This window comes from Chenopodium album, chromosome 4 (assembly GCF_948465745.1).
Source record: "Chenopodium album chromosome 4, dcCheAlbu1.1, whole genome shotgun sequence".
NCBI lineage: Eukaryota > Viridiplantae > Streptophyta > Magnoliopsida > Caryophyllales > Amaranthaceae > Chenopodium > Chenopodium album.
In genome coordinates, this window is record NC_137837.1 from 9,612,258 (window position 1) to 9,631,884 (window position 19,627).

The window sequence follows — 19,627 nt, forward strand, 5'->3', positions numbered from 1 at the left end:
ACAAGACAAAAAGTTGGATTGATTTATTAGGATAAAACAGTTATTTTAAAGTTTTATTTTCAATAAAATTTAGATAGATTTAATTTGATAAAAAAAGTTATTCTAGAGTTTTAATTTCAATAAAACTTTTGGTTAAGATTTTATACAAATTAAAAAGGGGAAAAAAAATCAAAGAGACTTATTAGTTTATATAACCGTTATCTTATAAATTTATTATTCTATATTATCATAATATTCGTTACTTCAAAATAAATCCATTTACTTCTATTATTTCCTCTGTTTTTTAATAGTTGCAACACACCTTTTATCACGCTTTTCAAGAAGGTGATTAGACTAGGTAAACGAATTAATTAAGTTATGAAATTTTAGCCGTATAGCAACTTATCCCTTTTTTTCTTATCGATGGTAAAATTTTATGATTTAATTTATCCGCTTACCTGGTCTAAAATTTTCCTTAGGAAAAGTATTGTGTAGAATGGACTTAAGTGAGTCTGGTCATACAAATAAAAAAATAAAATTCTTAATTGTCAGGAATTAGATAAAAATAGTCAGATATTAAGTTATACTTTGTAAATATCAGACATTAGATTAAAAGTGTCAGGAATTAGATAATAACGGTCAAATATTTAATTATAATTATAAGATATTAGATTATCAGTTTCAGATATTAGGTTTCAATTGTGAGAAATTAGATTATAATGGTCAGGTATTAGATTATAATTATCAGATATTATATTGTAATTGCCAGAACTTAGATTATAAGTTCAATTAGGGTCGTATTCTCTGGTTACGATTCTACCTTCATCCTCTTACCAGAAAATGCAGTATGAAACTGTCTTTTCGTTACTTATCAGATATACTAAAAGTGTCATAAATTAGATTATTAAAGTCAGGTATTGGTTTACAAATATCAGAAATTAGACAATATTCACAACGAGAGAGCTCAGATTAAAGACAAACTAAGAAAAATGGCAGAGGGAATTATTTTTGACTTAGTTGCAAAAGCCTTGGAAGTTTTGGGTAAAGCAGCCTTTAAAGAGGCTGCATCCTGGTGGGGTGCACGAGCCGATTTGAAGAAACTAGAGAACACCATCAGGATGATCCAAGCTTGAGTTCGCGATGCTCAAAGGCACCAAGAAGCGAATGACAGTGATGCCGTCAAGGAGTGGATTCAAAAGCTGAGGATGGTGCTTTTACCAAGTTGATGACCACACGGTCGACCGCCAGAAACAACGGATTGAACTTAACAAACAGCGTTACGGAGTGGGTAGGGGAGGGCTGCTAGCGTCGGGGTATGGGAGGGGGGTGGTCGCCGGCCACTGATAAGTGGCTAGGTAGTGGCAAAAAATTCATGAGTAGAAAATGACTATTAATCCATGAGTAGAAAATTCAAATAAAATACTCCGTATAAATTTTAGATAAAAAAGTTTATCTTAAAATTCAACGAACAACCCGGGCATCGCAAATATATATATATATATATATATATATAAAAGAACCTTCTTCTATATAAGAACCCAATCTTATATAAAAACCAATCTCAGCCCTTTATTAGTTTTGATCTAACAATCTAAAATGATCCTTTAGTAATGGCATTTCTGTAATTTTGCGAATTTCGTATTTAAAACATATAAAAAAAGTTTAGAACATGGAAAAAAATTTAGAACATAGGTAAGCAGAAAAAATTTAGAACATAAGCAGAAAATTTTAGAACATAAGAAAAATAATTTCGAAGATAGCAAAATTTAGAACATAAGCAACCAAAAACATTAGAACATAAGAAAAATAATTTAGAACATAAGTTGAAAAAATAATTTATAACATAAATAAAAATTAATAACTTAAGTTGAAAAAAAAAAATTAGAACATAGGAAAAAATTTAGAACATAAGCTGAAAAAATAACTTAGAACATAAGAACAAATTTAGAACATAATCTAACAATTTAGAACATTGAAAATAATTTGGAACATAAGTAGAAAAAATTTAAAATATAGAAAAAACTTTAGAACATAAGCTGAAAAAATAATTTAGAACCTAAAAAAATTTAGAACATAAGCTGGAAAAAAAAAATAGAACATAAGAACAAATTTAGAACATAATCTAAAAAACAATTTAGAACATTGGAAAAAATTTAGAACATACGAAAAAGTTTAGAACATAAGCAGAAAAAAGTTTAGAACATAAGGTATTCTTACATAAGAAAGGGTTTTATATAAAAAGGGTTCTTACCGGATCCCTCCCCTAAGGTATTCTTACATAAGAAAGGGTTCTTATATATATACGTATATATATACATACATATACGTATATATATACATACATATACGTATGTATATACATACATATACGTATGTATATGTATATATATATATATATGTATGTATATGTATATATGTACTACCTCCGTTTCTTATTATATGTAACAAATAAGTATTATTTGTGAGATTTAAAATATTCTTTTGTTGCAGATAATAAGAAATAGAGGTAGTATATAGGTCAATATGTGAGAATTCATACTTATATGAGAACTAATCTATAATTTAGAACACAAGAGTAAAAATTTAGAACATGCGTCTCAAATTTAAATTTAGAACACCTGAGTAATAATTTAGAACATCTGTGTGAGTAATTATTTAGAACATCAGACTTAAGAACTAGAACATGCGAGTGACAATTTAAAAAAATCTGCTTTATGAAATTTAGAACATATAAGTAAAATTTAGAACACCTGATTTAAAATTTAGAACATGTGAATAACAAAATTAGAACACCTGGTATAAAATATAGAAAATGGGAGTAAAAACGTAGAACATATGAGTAAAAATTTAGAACATGGGAGTAAAAATTGGAACATATGCTTTCAAATTTAGATCATATAACTAAAAATCTTAGAACACGCGCACGTTTTAAAATTTAGAACATATAAGCTAAAATTTTGGAATAAGTTATTCAAAATTTATAACATCTAACTTAATAATACTACCTCCGTTTTTTATTAGTTGACACGTTTTATTTTAGCACTATTCACACACTCCCCTTTGACCATGTTTTTTGACTTATACGTAATGTAAAATATAGTCATGTGGGGTCTTGTTAGATTCGTCACGGTATATATTTTCAAAATATCAATTATTTTATAATTTTTACTTATCGGTAGCTAAAGATATTAATGTTTTGATTTGTGCATTGGCATACGTGTCTAACAACGTGTCAACTAAAAAGAAACGGAGGAAGTATATGCTTTAGAAAATGTGAGTACTAATTTAGAACATCTGATTTAATTTTGGACACCTGGGAAAAAGTTTATAACATCAGGTTTAAAATTTAGAACATACAAGTAAATATTTAGAACATAAAAAGTGTTCTCACATAAGAACAATTCTCACATAAAGGAGGGGTTCTCACGAGATTATTTATCCATTTTGGTAGTAATTATATCTATCCTGAGGAACCAACTGATTTAATATACTCACTCCAAATTATTCATCGCATCCTAGTTTTGAACTTTTGAAGGATCCAGAGAAGAATACTCTTGTTGGTTATGAGTAGGACCATACAGCACACCACAATGATGAAAATGGAAACTGCCCATCCAGAAGAGTGATGATGATGAGACACCACAGCGTAAACTCCAGTCATGAAGGCTAGCAGAGTCCCATAAAAGGACTGCTGGAGTATACTCACACTGAGATCAATTAGAACTAGTGCCTTTTCATTATCCAAATCCATAGCCCAGATTAGAGAGAACAAGACAACCATAGAACAACACATCGCATATGTATCAAATATCAAGAACGCTACGAATGCTGCATTATTCCCTAAAGCATCTTTTCCTTTATCATTGAAACCACCAGGAACTTGGAGTCCAGCTGCGAATGTTATTGTGGCTAGAAGTGCTGCTACTACTGACATCGTCCCTCTCATTTCCCCCAAGTTTGTCTTTTGCGACACATAGCTTGTTTTTATCTTTGGATATATAGCTGTACGCTTGCACATTGAATCCTACAAGATAATGTATGCAGTTGTTGGCATAGCATTCACCCTATAAGGCTGATTTTAAAATAGAATTTTCTATCATACAGGAGCTATACTTCTGGTTCTAATGGTTTTTAAGTGTAGGCTCACTGCTGCATGCTACTATGGATAGCTTCCTAGAAGAAAGTAAGTGAACCAGGCCCAACAACCTATCTATTGACATTTCTGTTGATTTCATATATGCTAATATGTTCTGATAAATCATCTGTTGGTAGAAATTCTTACGAAGGCTCTTGGACAACCACAATTTAATTGGATTTTGTTACGCATGTTGCACTTTAACTGGACGCATGTTAATATTTTGTTGTAAGGTTATCATTTGATATAGTATATCTCTTAGGAGTTATAGGTTTCCTAAGTTTGTACTAGCATTGTCAAAATGGTTTCACTGTTCGGTTTCAATTCGGTTTAAAATGATTCTGTTTACAATCGATTCAAATGACCTAGCCACAGGCTGGTTTCGATTAGGTTCAAATTATTATTGGTTCGTTTTGGTTTTGGTTTATTTTTGTGCAGTTTTAATTCAGTTTGGCTTGAAAACGATTCGGTGCAAACGGGTTGCGATGTGTAAACAATTTTAAACTCGATACAAACTATTCGAGTTAACGATGGTTCAATTATTTTTCGGTTTGATTCTATTTCGATCTGGTAGAACTAATTCGGTTCGTTAACAGGTTCGATTCTTATATGGTTTAACATTACTCAGGCCCTGTTCTTTTGAGCTTCTGGGCAGAGCAGAGCAGATTTCAGCAAAGCAAAGCAGAGCAGAGCAGAGCAGATTTTATTATTATTATTATTATTATTTTTTTATTATTATTATCATCATCATCATCATCATCATCATCATCATCATCATCATCATTACTACTACTACTACTACTACTACTACTACTACTACTATTATTACTACTACTACTACTACTACTATTATTATTATTATTATTATTAAATATTAATAATAATAATAATAATAATAATAATAATAATAATAATAATAATAATTATTATTATTATTATTATTATTATTATTATTATTATTATTATTACTACTACTACTACTACTACTACTACTACTACTAATATTATCGCATTATTATTATAATCATTAAATTTTTAAAGTTAAATATTAATTATTATTATATTAATTATAATTATTATTAAATATTATTTAATTATTATTATTAAAAATTAATAATTAGTATTATCTTTAAATATTAGTCATTATCTTAATATTAATTGCTATTATAAAAATCAATTATTGTTATTATAATTAATATTATTATTACTGTTAGTATAATTACTATTATTATTACTATTATTATTATTATTAAATATTAATTATTATTGTTATTATTATTATTATTATTATTATTAATTTATTATTATTATTAAATATTAATAATTATTTTTTATTTTTTTTATTTTTTTATTAAATATCAATAATTAATTATTGTTATTATTATTAAGTATTAATTATTATTATAATTAAATATTAATTATTTATTATTATTAAATATTATTTATTTATTATTATTATTATTATAAAATATTAATTATTATTATAATTAAATATTATTTATTTATTATTATTAAATATTATTTATTTATTATTATTATTATTATAAAATATTAATTATTATTATTATTATTAAATATTAAATATTAATTATTATTATAATAATTTAATATTAAGTATTAATTTTAAGTAGAGCAGAGCAGGACAGAGCAGAGCAGATTGAAGCAGAGCAGAGCAGATTTCAGCAAAGCAGAGCAGAGCAAAGCAGATTTCAGCAGAGCAGAGCAAAGCAGCTCTAAAGAACGGGGCCTCAGATTGGTTTGGTTTTTGGTTTACTAAACTACGATTCTAATCAATTTTTGATATCAAATGTAAGTTGTTAATCGCTTCGGTTTTCATTTGGGTTGGTCGATTGCGGGCAGTTAAATGGTTTCACTTTCTTTTCTTCTATGTTCTAATAAAGTAATGATGCATGAACTAAAAAAAAAAAAAAAGATGCATGAACATAGTCTAAAATCAGTTATGCGTAAAAAAAAAAATAACAATGAACTAATTACTAACTTAACCGAGGCTCTAGTGATAAAGTACTCCGTAGTAAACATGTATACATATTTAGAATTCATTTAAAATTCCTATTAACGTGATTTTAATCCTCTCTTTATAGTTTATACATTTAGATTAAGATGACAAGATTTATTCTACTTAAACTACCAAATTATAAAAGCCGGTTTGTAAACGTTTAGTTTATAAACAGTTCGATTTATAAGTAGTTCGGTTTATAAATAGTTCAATTTTTGAACGGTTTTGGTTAGTAAATGGTTTGGTGTAAACGATTTCTGGTTAGAAACGGTTCGGGTTAACAACGTTTCGATTCTTTAATTTAAGTTTGATTCCATTCCAGTTTGATTTAGAAATTGTTTGATTCTAATATGGTTTAACAATATTTGGATCGATTCGATTTCGAGTTTACTAAAATACTATTCCGATTGGTTGTAGCTTAAAAAAACGGTTATTAATCAATTCGGTTCTTATTTGGATCAATCATTGGTTTCGGATAGTTCAATGATTTCGGTTTGAACTTTGACAGTGCTAGTTTGTACTATATATTGGTTTGTGAATTTCGTACAAGGCAAGCCATTTTCAACGATACTTCTTTAGTTTAAATCTCGCCTTTCTTTTAGTAAATATAGTGCGGGTTTGGTATGAACTTGTTGGTACGAAAGATAGAGAGAAAGAAAGATAAGAACTCATGTAATAAAGAGATACAGGGAAATTATGGACATAGATGGTAATATTTCATTCAAAAACTTTTACATGCCCCCAGTTTACAATAATTTTATTGTACATCGAACATCTTGCGAAAAGTGACTTTTTTTCTTATACAATTGACCCTTTTTTTTTTACAAAAGTGACCCATATTTTACAAAAGTGACCCTTTTTTTTTACACAAAAGTGACCCTTTCTTTCTTTTTTTTTTTTACAAAAATGACCTATATTTTCACAAAAGTTACCTTTTTTTTTTTTTCACAAAAGTGACCCTTTTTTTTCACAAAAGTGACCATTTTTTTCACAAAAACAGAATATCAAAATCAAAAAAATAAACACAAAATGCAAAAGTTTTTGTTCTATAGCAATCATCACCTCTCAGTTTCAGAGTCTACTGAACCTTGTGTTCTTGAAGTTGCAATTTCAGTGCAATATAACTACATAAGTCCAGAAGCCAACTTGATTTCACAAAACACAAATTCAAAAATATAAAAAAAAACACCCACCGCCAAACCACCAACCGGAATCCCACCCACTGCTCCCAGCCAACCCAAAACCCCATTAACCCCATTAATATTTTTTTATTTGAGCTTGTTTTTGTTTCAATTTTTGGATCATTTTTGGGATTTAATGAATGAATTTGATTGTTTTTTTAGTTGGATGTTGATTCGGATTTTGTGTAGTTGTGTATATAGGAAGCGATATTGGAATTTGGGGGAAAGATAGTTGTAGTTATTAGTGGATTGATTTGAAGGAAGAGAGAGAAAGAAAAGTGTGAAAACCCACCAAACCCGACATTGTGTTCGACGCGAAATCGAGGCAGGAATCGAAGTTCGACACGAATCAGGGGATGGAGGAGATCAGCAACACCGAAATCGGGGGATGGGGGGAGGTCAGCGGCGCTAGAATCGGGGGATGGGGGGAGGTCAGCGGCGCTGGAATCGGGGGATGGGAGTGGTCAGCAAGGTCGAATCGGAGGGGGACGCCGGATTCTTGGGAGAAGCTAAGGGAGTGGCAACAGGGTTGGTGGTTTGGTGGTGGGTGTTTTTCTTGGTGATGAAGTTGCCCACCCCGATTTACACTCGAATGTTATTAAGAGTTTGTGTATTTCATTATTGATGAAACTTTTTATAACAGTAATTGTTGTAATAATAGGGAAACGGAGAAAGTATATATGTGTATAATGTTGTGTAAAAATAATTGAATTTATAATCATGGAACTTTTTTTCATTCTAATATAAGTCTTGTAGTTTTTTGAATTTCAAATTTTTTTGGTACCATATGGTGTGTTGGTAAAACTAACTTTTAGGTTTGTGTCAAAAAAAATAAAAAAAAAACTTTTAGGTTTTTTTTTTAAAACTAAATTTTTTGTTTGATGGTTGATTATTGTGGTTCTACTAGCGATATCTTTCATAAAATTTGTCCAATTTAGTTCTGGTTTGAACGGATAATACATCAGTTGTTAAGTAGCCTGTTTTCCGATCAATTAAACCCAAAGGAATATTAAACAGACCCAAAATGTAAACATAGTGTTAGTACAGTTGACAATGATCATGTTGACCTTGTTTTTGGTGTAGAAGAGACTATAGAGAGAGGGAAATTAGGGTGTGATGGTTGATGGCAATATAATACTGGTAATGAAAGAGGCCTAGCCGGTTGTAAAGGGAGCTGTGTGTGGCTCCTACAGGTGTGCGTGAGTTCCTTGCATCATATAGCCGTTTTGTAGAAAAAAAACGTATTATGCAAATGTAAAGAACATGCAGTTGTAGTGAAACGAACATGCTATTAAATGTAATGAACGCTTGAACATATACCTTAAGAGTGAAAAAAAAAAACAAAAAAACAAAAAAAAAAAAAACAAAACATATTGGCTCTATAAAAAGAGTGATAAGAACATATATATATGTCCATGTTCTCTGATTGTCGGTTTAATGTATTTTTATTTGTGATATAATGTTCATTGCTTATGATAAAATGTTTATCGAATTTTGTCTTAAAATTATGGTGGATATTAGGATATATATAAAACAATGTTCATTATTAGATGTTCTTTACAAAACGCTATATGTTCTTTACAAAAGAGTTTTATGTTCTTTACAAAAGAGCTAAGGTACATGCTGCTGTATTTTAAATTAATAATAGGGAAATAATTTTTTTTTTTTATATATATATGGAGCAAGAAATTAAGCTACTATATCTATCTCAATTCACTTGTCTCATAAGTCATAACCATTAATGAACTATGTGATTTATTCCCTCCGTTTTTAAATACCAGCTCCACTTTCTTTTTCCGGCCGTTTTTAAATACTTGCTCCATTTCCTTTTTTGGAAAGCTTTTACAATATTTAATTCATTTTTCACACTTAGTGGACCCAACATAATACTTTCTCTCCTCCTATTCTTCTACTATTTTTGCTTTTTGTAATTTTTTATTTTTTCAACTACCCCACTATCTCCATATTTAATTACTTTCTTCAATTTCTCCTAAAACTTCGCGCATGGAGAAATGGAGCAAGTATTTAAAAACGAATGGAGTATGATTTAAAATTCACAAATAATTTTATTCATAAAATTCAGTTTTGACAGCACGCTAAGCTGGAGATATGTGCAGATTTCTAGATTTATGATGTAAAATTCATATTATATTTAGCAAATACTTTAATGTGATTTTAGGAATTGAGTCTCTTTCTTTCTTTTTTTCTTTTTTTTTTTTTTTTTTTTTTTTTGTTGACAAAAGCAACTCAAAGAAATTGAGGAATTGAGTCAAGAAGAACAAAACTTAAAATATAATGACAAAGCAAGTTTGTAAAACGTACCCAGTCCTTAGATTCTTCACATTTACTTGCTAGCATTGCCATGGCTGTTACCCTATTATTGTCCTTGATGTCTGTATTTGCATTGAATTTTAGTAATAATAATTCAGCCAGGACCAAATCATTCCGTTGTATTGCTTGATGCAAAGGTGTTGCGCCTTGACTATCCTTTACATTAATCTGTTGTTCTATTCCAGGATATTTTTTGATGAATTCTTCATAATCTTTCTGATTTGTCAGGCAGATATGATGCAGAGGTGTATCTGTTTGCATCTCACAAAGCCGCCAGAATTTTGCCTTGTCGCTCGATATCAATTGGTGGAAAGCACCTACGTGACCATTTTCACAGGCATTAACCCAAGCTCTAGGTGAACTCTCCATCCAGTTAACTTTCATTAGCAATAATTCAATAAGGCTTGTATCTCCGGCTTTGGCTGCGTTGTCTAGGGGCGTATTTCCTTTGCTATCTTTGCTCTTTGCCCACTCAGGGTATTCTATCAGCAATTTTGCAATTTCTGTATGCAAACGAGATAACTTGATTATGAGGAGAACAAATGTATTTGTTACGGAGTAATTACTTTTCAACCAATATTCCCTCTATCCGATTTCATTGCGAGGGGACTGGAACCTGACCACCCAAAACTGATCCCCAAATCCGGATTAGCCCAAAGGGTGAATCAGGTGGAACACCAAAAAAAAAAAAAAAAAAAAAAAACCAAGACACAAGTTTACTAAAATGGTGAGATTAGCGATAGCTTTTGAGTAGCTTTTAGGTGTTTAACTTGGTCAAACCATTACTTAACAAAAAAATGTAAGGACTTGTTCACATTTACTGAACAAAGCTGAATTGAATTGAACTGAACTAAACTCATTGGAGCTGAACTGAATTGAACTAAGCTGAAATGAATATTTTATGAGAGAGGGAAATTAAGAGCTGAACTGAACTGAACTGAATTGAACTGAACTGATTGGAGCTGAACTGAACTAATTGGAGTTGAACTGAACTGAACTGAACTAATTGGAGCTGAACTGAACTAAACTAAACTAAAATTAAGTAAATGTGAACAGGTCCTAAGTGTTTGACAAAGTAGTGGTTAGAGTAGCTTTTAGTGATAAAGGTAGCTTTAATGAAAAATTAGAAATATTAGCTTTTGAAGTTATAGCTAGCTTTTGAGGTAGTCGTTGAAAATTTAATGTATAGTATTAAAGATAAAATATTGATTCTTAAATGTAACAGCTAGTCAACCGCTACTTTACCGAATACTCATATCTAAATTATCTATCTTCACCGCTAACAGCTTGTTGACAGTTAAAAGCTACCTACACAGCTAACAGCTACCTTCACAGCTGACAGCTATCTTCACAGCTATACTTTGTCGAACACACCCTTATTTTCACACTCCTTGTTATTTAGTCATATCAAGATCAATTTGGGAAATCCAATCATCTTAGGGTCTGTTCACATTTACTTAATTTCAGTTCAGTTCAGTTCAGTTCAGCTCAGCTCTTAATTTCCCTCTCTCATAAAATATTAATTTCAGTTCAGTCCAGTTCACCTCCAGTCATTAATGGCACTCGGTGAATTATTTAAAAACTGAGTGACATTTGGTGAATTCTGAAAAATCCGATGGCATTTGCTGAATTTTTAAATTTGTCAGTGGCATTTGGTGAAATTTCCGTTTTTTTTACAATTTAAAAAAAAAAAAATACCTTATCCGTTTTTTCACTCATTTAATTTGTAAGAAATTGTAAATTTGTTGATATTTTTGTAACACACTCTTAACAAACTTTGAAAATAATTGTGAATACATGAGTTAATTAAATTGATAGATCCGTTCAAAAAAAAAATTTAACTTGATAGACAAGTAAAATTAGTTTCGTTTTGATTTCCCTTGAAAAGATTTTGTTTAAATTATTAAGTGTATTATATCCTATAAAAAAATATTTTTATTATTATTATTATTAGGTAAAATTGGTATAAATCACCTTTTTTTTGAAAAAACCACCTTTTTTTTTTTTACTAAACCACCTTTTAAGTACTTAAGTTTTTTATTGCACCACCCTATTTCAAATCTAACAAATTACATCTCAACCATCCACTTCCAAATCATCAACCACAACAAAACCTTCCCTTCCATCTTAACCATCCACTTCAATTACCTCACTTTAGGGTTTGAGAATGAACAAAGACTACAATTTAACTTTTTGCAGCAAAATTAGGTTTTGTTTTTTAAGAGCTTTACTCAATTTAGTCATGCATTTATATAAAGAGAAGGGTGGAGTGTTTTTGGGAGTGGGAAAAAAATGATTTAGGAGCGAAAAACACAAGTTGTGTGCCCCCTTTGACGTCTCAGTTAAATTTTTCGTCAAAAATTGAAATAGGGGTGATGCAATAAAAAAACTTAGGTACTTAAAAGGTTGTTTAGTAAAAAAAACAAAACAAAAAGGGTGGTTTTTTCAAAAAAGTTAGTCAAAAAAGGTGGTTTACACCAATTTTGCCTTATAATTAAGTGTTTTGTTTTTTTTTTTTTAATCATGATAACGTAATTACAGGTCGTGTTTGGTGAATAGCTCAAAGCTGAAAGCTGAAAGCTGAAAGCTGAAGTTGATTATGTTAGCTGATTTTGACTAGCCGATTGTATTAACTTATTTGACTAACTTATTTTATTAGCTTATTGTATAAAAATATTAGGTAAATAGCTGATAGCTTAAAGTTGTTTGAGTATGTAAAATGACAATTAAGCTAATTATGAGGTAGGTAGTTTAGGTAGGATTTTAAAATAAACGGGGATATAAGTGTCATTTCACTATAAATTAATGAATAAGCTAATTGAAAAAGCTCCTAAAAGTAGTTTTTTTTAAAAAGAGCTTATTTAGTGGAATAAACTCTTTAAATAAGCTTCCCAACAAACACCTTGAATTAGTTTATTTAATAGTCAATAAGCTAATATTGGTCAAATAAGCTGTTTACCAAACACAGCCACAAATTGTAATTGCAGTTATGTCAAAAATTTCAATAATCATATTTAAAAAGAGATTGCTTTATTTGTAGATAACTTAAAATATCCGAGTATTTGCTTGGAGATTATAAGTAGAACTTATTTTAGACAATGTGAAACTTTTCCTTTTATATCGTTTTTTTGAGATAAATAATTAAAAAATTTCTGTAAAGGCAGATGCACCATGCTCCGTGCATCCGGTTTTCTTTATTATATCGTTTTCTGTGAAAGCGGAATGAACATATAGTTGTTCAGTAAAGAACATATAACTATTTTATAACGAACATCACATATAGTTGTTTTGTAATGAACATTTAGTTGTTTTGTAAAGAACATACAACTATTTTGTAAAAAAACATCCAGCTTTATGTTCTTTATATGTATCTAAAGAACATCCGTAAAATTAATAAAGAACATGATAATATAATGTAATGAATATTATTTTATTCATCAGGAAAAAAAAAAAAGAACATAATAGTAATTTTTAAAGAACATCTAGCTTTTCAATCTTTAAATGAATTATTTGTTCCATAATTGAAGAGTTTTTTCCCAATCTCAAATTTTGACAATACCACCTTCTGTTATGTCCATTTTAGCAATTATCACCTTCTATTTTTCTTTTTAAAAATTACCACCTTCTATTTTCAAAAACATCAAAAGTTACCACCTTCTTGCCTCTCAACTACCACGTAACATCATTTTGGGCGCATTCTTTCCCTTTCCTCCCTATTTCTCTCCCATTTCTCTTCATAACTCGATTCTTACCTTCTCATTCACTTATTTTCCCCCAAAAATTCAGAAACTCTTCAATTCAGTCCTCCAAATCAAAATTGACGGAAAATTATTGGTGGTTTGGGGGAAAAAAGTGAAAGGGGAGATGAGAATCAAAATAGGAATGAGAAATGTAAGGGAAATAGGGAGGGAAGGGAAAGAATTGGCCCAAAATGACGTCACGTGCTAGTTGGGGGGCAAGAAGGTGGTAACTTTTGATGTTTTTGAAAATAGAATGTGGTAATTTTCAAAAAAAAAAAAAATAGAAGGTGGTAATTGCTAAAATGGACATAACAGAAGGTGGTAATTGTCAAAATTTCCTTCTTTATATTTTAATTTCACTTGTTTAAATTATTTAGAGAGAGGAATAAAAATCTTAGAGAGAGAAATAGTACTACCTCCTTTACATATTATTTGCAACGATTAGACATTTTTCCTCTCTACTTTATGGCAAATCGTTGCAAATAATATGTAACGAAGGTAGTATATGATATAAGGCAAAGTAACCTTTACAAAAGCAAGAACATACTCATCAGTCACTTAAGTTGTGACATATTTGGTAATTAAATTTTAAGCCATTAATATGTTGGGTTTTTAGGACATCACATAAATAATATTTAAATAAATATTTGACCAAGTTCTATTATGAGCAGTTGATGATAGAAGAATGTAGTACCTGGGCAGTTTAAAGCTACGTGCATAGGGTTTTGTTTATCTGGACCAGTATGCACAGTGTATTCTGTACTTGTGCATTTCAGAATTATTTCTCTTACTAGGTTGACATAATTATTTTGGACAGCTAGGAAAAGTGGACTTTCACCGGTGTTGGAGGTGATCTTACACTGATCTTCAGGATTAATTTTCTCATCCAACAAAAGCATCCCCACTTCAAGGTTTTTATGTCTGATGGCCAAAAGCAAAGGAGTATTCCCGCTTCTGTTCCTTTGTAACCAAGGATGCTGATTTTCGCCGTTGTATTGATCTCCCCAGTGATATTTTTGCTCCTGTAAGTATGCTTCTATAAGGAGTTCTGCTACTTCAGATAAGCCACATTCCGCGGCAACATGAAGAGGATTATAATCAAATGTGTCCTTTCGACAGATTACTTTTCGGCGGACTGTAGACCAAGCTATCTCCGATGAAGGCTTTTGCTCTAGAAACCATTTGAAAGAATCTAGCTTGTAATTTCTAACCCAATGATGAAGAAATGTGTCCTCACGTCCTACATTGCTTCTGTCTATGAGATCGGGGTATCTTTCCAGCAGTTTTCGTCCGAAATTCTCTGTTAGCACCAAAGAAAAGGGGAAAAAAACTGATTTGTTAGAGAGTATATGACTGTTGCATTAGGTCAAAAGAACCGTTGCATTAAACCTAGTGCAACAGCCAGTGGCGGATCCAGGATTTGTGAAATGGGGGTACGAAATGAATTTCGATAAAAAAGTTTACAAAATAATAAGAATTGCAATAATTTTTTCCTAAATAAATTTTGAGTTAATAAATCATAAATCATTTTACTTTGTATTACTAATTGCGTGTACAAATGTACAATACATCCCATCCTCCTCCGATAAGTCTTATTATTGAGTAATTAAATATGTTTGCGGAAAAAAAAAGAGATTATCTAAGAGTCCTGTTATCTGGAACAACAGGTCTCTTTGATTGAAAAAACTAAACTCCCTCTAGAAAAATAAAAAAAAATCACCAAAGAGGCTAAGAGACCTTTTTTTTTAAGTAGGCGATCTCTTTGATGTTACTCAAAAACGCTGCTTTGACTAACTACATAACAGAACCTAAGAGACCACCTCTTTGATACAGGAGGTCTCTTTTCTTACCAGACTTTTTTTTTTTTTTTGGCAGAATGGGGGTACAACTGTAACTCTATGTACCCCCTAGATCCGCCAGTGGCAACAGCCGCAAATGCAACGGTTTAGTCGTTAGAATAGGTCTATAGCAACGGCTTCTTGCCCTATTGCAACAGTTTTTATTAGGGGTTGCATTTGCTCATTTATGTTTACTATGTTAAAAGTAAGGAAAATTTATTCAAAAGGACCACTTAAGTTGTCTCTTTTATTCAGAAGGACCAATTAGAAAAAAGTTGTTAAAAAGGACCACAAAACACACTTTGGGTTGTTGAGAGGGACCAAGTCCTATAGTAGACCATCACGTGCCATTAAGTTGGTTTTTTTTTTTTTTTTTTTTTTTTTTTTTTTTTTTTTTTTTTTTTTTTACGATTACCCCCAACATTCCCTATTTTCCATTTCTTCTTCTTTTTCTCCCTGCTCAAAAGCACTGTTCATGGATTTAGAAGTCTGCCATTGTTGGTGAGATCAGAGGCTATTAAAGGTAAATTCTTTGTACTACTCTCTCTCCCTGTCACTTTCCTTTCTTATCTTGGAGTGTTTCCTCACCATTTGTATTCAATTTTTTTTTGTTTTTGTTTTTGTTTTTGACCTTATCAATGGCAAAAGGAAAGGAAAAGGGCAAAAAAAGCACAATTGTCAATCGACTTGATATTCCGCTACACTTAGTTCTCTTCATTTTGCCCAGATTCATTTTGCTGCAAATTCAATTTGAACAAAACACTGAAATGGACAACATCAACCAAAATTGCAAAATTCGACAAATTCGAAAAAATTTCACAATGCTTACCTTCTGTGACTTGTCCTCAACAGTCAATTGCATTGTGGATGAATTTGTTAGGAGAAAGAGGGCTCAATTGCACATTACAGTCAATCTAGAGTTTATACTTTGAGGAGAGAGAAAGAAGAAATGATGTGAATTATTGATCCGAAAATCAACAAAACACAAGGGATATGTTTAAGTCTAATTCTATACAGGAAATCCACCAAGAATTAAACAAAAACTAAGATTAATCAATTAAGAATCCACCTAATTAATCAATTCAAACGAATGTTTTAACTAAAACAAGCAAAACAGCAATTGATCACAATCAACCAAAACTCAAGTATGCAACTTAAGAAATAAATCTGAATATTAATCTCTATATTTTTTTTGTGTGTTTTACAGCCCTATTTATAAGACTTAGTTTACCTAGGAAGATTAGGACAAGTTCCTAATTCAATCCTAATTAAACTAGAATTCTAACTTGCTTGAAGAGCAAGCACCTTGGCGCACAAGCATACACCAAACTCCTTGGAGAACAAGCACACGCCTAAACTGATTTATTTTGCTAACTAACTGATTTTTAAAGCAACTAAATAAATAAATAAAAATTAAAGAACTAAATAAAGATTAAAGATCCTAATGCTTGAACCAAGAAAAACCCTTTCAAGTGAAAGGTAAAAACTTGTAAGCAAAAATCTAAGTAAAGAAAATTCAAGAAAGTTCAAGAAAATGAACTAGACTCCAAGAAAAACCACTAAGCAAACCGTGGCTTTGCTTTGATATCCAAGAAAGTGTCCATGCAATGCTTGGCTTGAATCAATGTTTAGGGATAAACTATCTTGATGCATGATAAGCAAATCTTCGAAGTTCTCCATGCTTAGACTTGCATCATCCTCCTCTTCTTCGAAAGAATTTGTCCTCAAATCTTGAAGTTCTTCATCGGGAATATACTTAGCCAAATCGCCAACATTGAATGTAGCACTAACTCCATATTCTCCCGAAAGTTCTAACTTATAAGCATTGTCATTGATCTTCTCAATAATCTTGAAAGGACCTTCACTTCTAGGCATCAACTTATTCTTGCGTTTTCCTGAAAATCTTTCCTTTCTCAAATGTAACCATACCAAGTCTCCAACATTGTAACTTTGTTGCTTTCTATGCTTGTTTGCTCTAGCTTTGTACATGTCATTTACTTTCTCTATTCTTGTTCGAACTTGAGCATGTAATTTCAGCATACTCTTCAACTTAGACTCGGCATCTTTGTGAATTAACTCACCCTTAGGCAATGGAACAAGATCAATTGGAAGTTTCAGATTGACTCCATAGACCACCTCAAAAGGATTATGTTTGGTAGCATATGTAGGTGATCTATTATAAGCAAACTCCGCATGAGCTGACTTGATGTCCCAATCCTTTTGTGTCTTACTCACTAACCCACGCAAAAGCGCACCAAGAGTACGATTAGTAACCTCGGTTTGTCCATCAGTTTGTGGATGGTAAGATGTACTAAAGAGAAATTTAGTTCCCACAAGCTTCCATAGAGACTTCCAAAAGAAACTCATGAACTTTGTATCTCGATCACTCACAATAGTTTTCGGAATTCCATGCAATCTAACAATCTCTTTGAAGTATAATTCCGCCACTTTCATAGCATCATCCACTTTGTGACGAGGAACAAAATGAGCCATCTTAGAGAACCTATCCACAACAACCATAATAGAGTCTTTCCCCCGTTGTGTTCTCGGCAATCCCACAATAAAATCCATAGAAATATCTTCCCAAGGTGAATCTGGAACAGGTAAAGGAGTATACAAGCCTTGATGAAAAGTAGCCTTCGCTTTTTGACAAGTTGTACACCTAGAAATAACTAGTTGCACATCCGTGAGCATCTTAGGCCAATAGAAGTGTTCTTGTAACATACTCAAGGTCTTTGTAATGCCAAAGTGACCAGCAATTCCTCCCCCATGAGCTTCTCTAACAACTAGCTCTCTAATAGAACACTTAGGAAGACAAAGTCGATTTCCTTTGAAAAGAAAACCATCTTGCAGCAAATAAGAACCCACGGCTCCTTTAGAACACTCTTCAATCAATGTAGCAAAATCTTCATCACATTTGTAGTATTCTTTGATCAATTCAAAACCAAGTAGCTTGCTATTTAGAATTCCAATCAAGTGTATCTTCTAGATAATGCATCAGCCACAACATTCTATTTCCCTTCTTTGTACCTTGAAGAAAAATTAAATGATTGTAAAAATTCAACCCACGTAGCATGTCTAGGATTGAGCTTTTGTTGTCCATGTATGTACTTCAATGCTTCATGATCAGAATGCAACACAAAGTGATTAGGTTGGAGATAATGACTCCAATGATCTAAAGCTCTAACAATGGCATAGAACTCTTTATCATAAGTAGAATAGTTCAATCGAGCTCCTCCCAATTTCTCACTGAAATATGCAATAGGCCTCTTCTTTTGGAGTAAAACTGCTCCAATTCCAACTCCACTAGCATCGGTTTCAACTTCAAAAGGACTTGAGAAATTTGGTAACGCAAGTATAGGTGCTTCACATAGCTTCTTTTTAACCAACTCAAACGCACTTTGAGCTTCTTTTGTCCATTCGAATTTACCCTTGTCCTTCTTCAAACATTCGGTCATAGGCGCCACAATACTTGAGAAATTTTTGACAAATCTTCTATAGAACGAAGCTAGACCATGAAAAGACCTTACTTCACTCATATTAGTAGGAATAGGCCAAGTTTTAATAGCCTCTACTTTCGAATGATCAACTGAAACTCCATCCTTTGATACAACATAACCAAGAAAAGTAACACTAGGCACTAAGAAGTAGCATTTTTCAAGCTTAGCATAGAGTTTCTTCTCTCTTAACACTTCAAACACACTTGTTAGATGATTTAGATGATCATGCAAATTTTTAGAGTATATCAGAATATCATCTAAATAAACAACAACAAACTTGCCAAGGAAAGGTTTAAGTACCTCATGCATCAACCTCATGAAAGTGCTAGGTGCATTAGTGAGTCCAAACGGCATCACCAACCATTCATACAACCCTAACTTAGTCTTGAATGTTGTCTTCCACTCATCTCCTTCTCTCATTCGAATTTGATGATAACCACTCATAAGATCAATCTTAGAAAACAACTTTGAACCATGTAGTTCATCAAGTAGATCATCTAACCTTGGAATAGGAAATCGGTATTTGATAGTGATGTTATTCACACTCCTACTATCAATACACATGCGCCAACTCCCATCTTTCTTTGGGACAAGTAAAGTAGGCACGGCACAAGGGCTCATACTTTCCCTCACGTATCCTCTAGTCATAAGCTCTTCATTTTGCCGTTGCATCTCCTTTATTTCTTCCGGATTACTTCTATAGGCTGCCTTATTAGGTAATGGTGCTCCCGGAATCAAGTCAATTTGATGCTCTATCCACGAATAGGAGGTATTCCCGGAGGTAATTCCTTAGGAAAGACATCCTTGAATTCTTCTAAAACAGATTCCAATTCATACGGCCTCTTTGCTTGTTTATCTTGATCAATTCGAATCTCATTGGAAACAAGTATATATACCACATTGTTG

General features: G+C 31.6%; 1 protein-coding gene across 2 annotated transcripts in view; it reads right to left on the reverse strand.

Moving 5' to 3' along the window:
• LOC145628858 (protein ACCELERATED CELL DEATH 6-like) overlaps window positions 1-19,627 on the reverse strand; it is a 50,573-nt gene that overhangs the window by 23,862 nt on the left and 7,084 nt on the right. Inside the window, exons 2-4 of one of the 2 annotated variants that reach the window (XM_081681282.1) lie at window positions 14,078-14,683; window positions 9,635-10,146; window positions 3,240-4,003 (exon numbers count right to left, since the gene is read on the reverse strand). In XM_081681282.1, coding sequence (XP_081537408.1) covers window positions 3,485-4,003; window positions 9,635-10,146; window positions 14,078-14,683 — 1,637 coding nt within the window. In that variant the 3' untranslated portion in view covers window positions 3,240-3,484. Of the gene's footprint in view, window positions 1-3,239; window positions 4,004-9,634; window positions 10,147-14,077; window positions 14,684-19,627 lie in introns of those variants that run through there. The other variant, XM_081681283.1, reaches the window with a different exon arrangement.